Source organism: Mesoplodon densirostris, chromosome 3, assembly GCF_025265405.1.
Source record: "Mesoplodon densirostris isolate mMesDen1 chromosome 3, mMesDen1 primary haplotype, whole genome shotgun sequence".
In the NCBI taxonomy this organism is placed as follows: Eukaryota; Metazoa; Chordata; class Mammalia; order Artiodactyla; family Ziphiidae; genus Mesoplodon; species Mesoplodon densirostris.
The window spans coordinates 59,228,378-59,233,256 of NC_082663.1; the positions used below are offsets into that span (position 1 = coordinate 59,228,378).

General features: G+C 53.7%; 1 protein-coding gene across 1 annotated transcript; it reads right to left on the reverse strand.

The window, feature by feature from the left end:
• Positions 1–1,976: 1,976 nt before the first annotated feature.
• Positions 1,977–4,487, reverse strand: FOXD1 (forkhead box D1). Its single transcript, XM_060093035.1, has one exon. The coding sequence runs from the start codon at positions 4,073–4,075 to the stop codon at positions 2,657–2,659; it is 1,419 nt and encodes a 472-aa protein (XP_059949018.1). The 5' UTR covers positions 4,076–4,487; the 3' UTR covers positions 1,977–2,656.
• Positions 4,488–4,879: the final 392 nt, after the last annotated feature.

Here is a 4,879-nt window from a genome sequence, read left to right on the forward strand (position 1 = left end):
CGGCCCACCCCTCACTTGCCCCACGGCCTTCGCTTTCTCATATGTCGTCCGCCCGTCGGCCATGCCCACGGAGCCAGCAAAGAAGATGGTGGAACTCCAAACCCTGAGAGTGGAGGAGCTGAACTCGCAGGACGCAAAACTCGAGACTGAGGCAGGCGGGTCTGCTTTACCTTTTCTCAGGAATCTGGGCTCACGATGCGCTTGCGGGGGAAGCTCCGGGTCCAGGACCGAGGCCAGCGCTGGATCGCCCGGGCCTTCTTGCCATTCTCTTAAAAGCACTGACAACCTGGGGGGTGAAGCCCGTCCCCACACTTTTTTAAAGATGCAGGAATCTGGACAGAGAGAGGGATTAGCCGGGATTCCCAGGTTTCAGGACATCCAAGCATCATGCAAATAATAATAATAATACACACGGTTTTGTTCTTTCGCTCTCTCTTCCTAATTACTTTCAGATATACATTTCAGGTTTATGCATTACAGAAGGCTGCAAGGCCCGTCAGCAGTGCTTGTGCGGTTTGGGCTCGGCCTGCTAACGTCTGTTCACCCAGGGCGCTAGTGGCATCCGGACGTTCTGGGTTCCAATGTCTCCTCTCCCTTAGGTGGGCTCGGGTAAGAGTAACTTTGCATATAAGATTTTGTTCTAACGAATTTCAACTTATATCTATATATTTAGTGGTAAATTTGGGGGTGATTGTGTTTACTTTAACCTCTTATTTAACCTCTCCCTAATATCTCATAGAAAAAAAACACACAGAATTTAATTTTGAGGCCGTGAGAGTCAGTTTTTTTCCTCCCTAAAAAAGGAAGGAAGGACAGGGCATCAAGAATGAACGTCACTGCAAAATACTGGACTATAATGAAGTCTTTGTTAATTTGCTAGGTTAAATCTCCAGCTCTTCACATATATACCTGTCCAGATATTTTTTTTAAATTTAACAGATTTAACCTCTGCAATCACTGATATTAAGCATTTAAATTACATATTACATATGCCTTGATTTTATCTGAAGCCCACAACATCGGTAGTAATCAAAACTAGAGTTTCACATTTTTTTCAAAGAACTATAAATTGCCTGCAACAAGTAGTCAGTGAAAACAAAATCTGAAAAAAAGATATCCTAAATCACCCAAATTGTATAAATATAGGTAGTTCAGTAAACACCTGATGCATTTTCATTTTTATTCTTTAAAGAGTATACTATCCAAAAATTAAAGGTTTCCCTTACACACTCTAAGTTTTTCATTTAAACTAGAATTTCAAAGTTAAGTTTGCCTTTTAGGATAATAACTTCTTTATGCAACTACTGGAATCCTATCTGTCAAAGAAAATAGTTTTAAATACTAGAGCTTTCAAATACAATTCATTTTATCTATGTAAATAGTTTCTTATTCATGACTTTAAAGCTATTTAACTAATGATCAGCTCTACTAAATTTTTTCTAATAAATTTTTCATCCAAAATTTTCCTATTTGCTTGTGTTGCTTCCATTATAATATAACCTTATGTTGCAGAGTTTTTACATATATATACAATATTGTGCTCAAAAAAGAGTGGCAGTTAAATGGAGTGAGAAACTCAAAAATAAATTTTAAAGTTCTGTAGAATTATCAGTATCTTAAAGAACTGTGGCTTTTATTTTGAGTAGGCTCAATGCTCTTCAAAATGGAATCAAATAAGATTTGAAATGTATACCAAAGTAACTTTTATTTGTAGTCGTTTAAAAACAATTTCTGATCTCCTGCAATGGTTTTGACTTAGAAAGTATAAATGGAAAATCATGGCATGATGCTTTTGTTAAGTTGTCTTTGAAAATATTATTTTTCTATTTCATAATGGGTTCCTACTTATCTCACAAGGAAACTTTTTTAGCAGAAAAGACAATAAAATAAGAAGGGGATGACTGAAGCCGATTCTTTTTGAGAATTTTCTTTGAAAATTAAGCATTTATTTCTAAAAAAAAGTGTAAAAATCTTACATTAGAATAGTACAATAATAATTGCCAGTCAAAATTTACAATACTCCTTGCAAAGAATATGCAGTAAGTACAAAATAAAAATTTCTCATGTCTATTATGATACAAAACACAGGTTAAAATAAGAAATGATAGTTCTTTTTTCCTTATGTAAACACGTTAATCATTTTTTTTCTTTTCATGAAAAAGTACACCAGACAAGTGTCCTCAAATAAAAACTATTGCTTCTCTGGCATTCTTCGGGACCTTTACTATTTTTGTATTAATCTTCTTTTGAACGTTACCGATCCTTTTTTTTTTTTTTTTTTTTCCTTTTAACGCCTGGACCTGAGACTCTCTAGACCTCAAAAAGGTTTAGGTTTTAAAATTTTTCCCAAAGTCAAGGAAGCCCCTTGTGCCTAGACAGGGCGGATCCCCACCAGCACCCTCTTCCTCCCCGCCCTAGGTTGGGGGGCTGCAGCATAGGGCGGACTTTGCATAAATAAGAGGGACCTGCAGAGCAGAAAAGCGCGCCCTAGCAGTTGCCAGACACAGTCTCATCTGAGAATCCAAAGCGGTGGAATGGGGGCGCGAGGTCGGGAAGGGCCGCGCCGGGAGGAGGGAACAAAACACAAAACCACCCAGATGAAAAAAGGAGCCGGGATTCCTACCTTCTCTTTCTCAAGCGCGCTAACATAGCGTTATTAACAATTTGAGATCCTAGCAGTAAAGTTCTCGACACTGGACAGGGCAGTCCCTTGGTGCAGAGTCCCCAGGGCGGCGGACGAGGAGACGGAGGAGGCGGCGGCGGCCGCGGCGGCCACGAGGGAGCGGGTGAGAGCGGCGGCCGGCCCCACGGCCGCCTGAGCCGCGCAGCCGCCGCCGCCGCCGCCGGACCCGGGCGCGGACGGTGTCCCGGGAGAGGGGGAGGGCGAGGCCTGCACGGCGACGGCGGCCTGCGCGGCGGCGGCGGCGGCGGCGGCGGGGCCCAAGCTGCCCCCGATGATGCTCTCGATGGAGAAGGGGGAGCGCGCCAGCGCCGAGGCGCCCGGGCCGCCCGCCTTGGCCGCCGAGGCCTGTAGGGGGCCTGGCAGGGTGGCGCCGAGCGGGTGAGGCCGGTAGCCGAAGGCGGTCCGGGCCAGCTCCGCGGCCGCGCCGTGGGGCGGTGGGGGCGGTGGGGGCGGCGGGGGCGAGTGCGGGTGGAAGGCGGCGGCGGCGGCGGCGGCCGCGGCGAAGAGGGCCGAGGGCGGCGCGTAGGGCGGCAGCTGCAGGCCGTAGCCGCAGCCGTAGGGGCTGTAGCCGTAGGCGTGCGGGGGCGGCGGGGGCGCCGGCGGGAAGAGCGCGGCGGCGGCGGCGGCTGGGTCCCCAGCGCCCCCCGCGCCCCCGGCGCTGCGCAGCAGCAGCGACTCGGCGGCGGCAGCGGCGTTGGGCGGGAGTAGCGGCTGCCGCTTGAAGCGCTTCCTCCGGCGCAGGAAGCTGCCGTTGTCGAACATGTCGGCGGACTCGGGGTCGAGCGTCCAGTAGTTGCCTTTGCCGGGGTTGCCGGGCTCGCGGGGGATCTTGACGAAGCAGTCGTTGAGCGAGAGGTTGTGGCGGATGCTGTTCTGCCAGGCGGGGAACTTCTCCCGGTAGTAGGGGAAGCGGCCGCTGATGAACTCGCAGATCTCGCTCAGCGTCAGCCGTTTCTTGGGGCTCTGCAGGATGGCCATGGTGATGAGCGCGATGTAAGAGTAGGGCGGCTTCACCAGGGGGTTCTTGGCGCCGCCGCCCGCGCTCACGCCGCCGCCCACGCCGCCGCCCGCGCCCGCGCTGCCGCCGCAGCCGGTCCCGGCCCCTGCCACCGGGGCTGGGCCCGGGGGCGCCGGCGAGCCCCCTGTCCGCGGGGCCAGCAGGATGTCATCGTCGTCCTCCTCCTCCTCCAGGTCCTCTAGCTCGTCTTCCCCGGCGTACGAGCGCCGCCGTCGCCGCCGCTGCGCGGGGACAGCCAGCCGGGGCACGCCACCGCCGCCCTCGTCGTCGTCCTCCTCTTCCTCGTCGTCTTCGTCCTCGCCCTCCCCCACCACGTCGATGTCTGTCTCCTCGGCGAGGCCGGAGGCATCGGACATCTCCGTGCTCAGGGTCATAGCTGTGGCGCGGCGGCGGCGAGGTGGCCCATAGGGGCGCCGGGCTCCAGGCTCCCGCCGCGCCCCAGCCCAGGTCCCGGGCGGCTGGCCTGGCCTGGGGGCGCCACAATGGGGGACGCCGCCGCTGCTCGGGCTGCACAGCGGCGCCCGAGGCTTGCGCTGCGACTTTGTAACTCCTGCGCCGCCGCGGCAGCCCCAAAACCAACGCGCTCGTTTGGCTCCGCGCGCACCCCGCCCGGGCGGGGGACTTGATCTTCCTCCCTCCCAGCGGCCCTCGCCGGCTCAGTCGAGGAGGGGGTGCTGGGGCTCCCGCGATCAAGTCACAGCTTCGGGCGCCCGGTAGGATGCGGGACGGTTGAGAGTCTAGGGACAGAGATCAGCGAGGAGAGGGCTGAGTCCAGGAGAGGGCGGACCTTTCCTCTGCTTATAGCAGAAGGAGGCCTGTCACATGGTGTGCACGTCAGAGCGCTACCGAGGCAAGGGAAAGGAAGCCTAGGAAAGCAGACCCGCTCGGGAGAGAAAGTTCACCCAGAGGAGGGAGCAGCAACTGAGAAGAGGGGGGAGGAGACAGGACCCCACCATTCGTTACCGAAGGGGCTGAGACCTGAAGTACGCGCAGGCCCGCGGTGGTCTGACCAAGGGCCGATGCACGAGTTAAGAGTTCCCAGTCTCCTCTTCAATTATCCCTCAACCCAAACCTCAGAAGCGCTCCCGGGACGCGACGGTTTTACCACTCGATGGCCTATCGGAGCCGTCCAGCCAGGAGATAACCACCCCGTCGTCTGAGGTGGTCCCCGGGGAAAG

What these genes read in the sequence shown, in the direction of transcription:
- FOXD1 (XM_060093035.1), bottom strand. Translation starts at nt 4,075, where the DNA reads ATGACCCTGAGCACGGAGATGTCCGATGCCTCCGGCCTCGCCGAGGAG.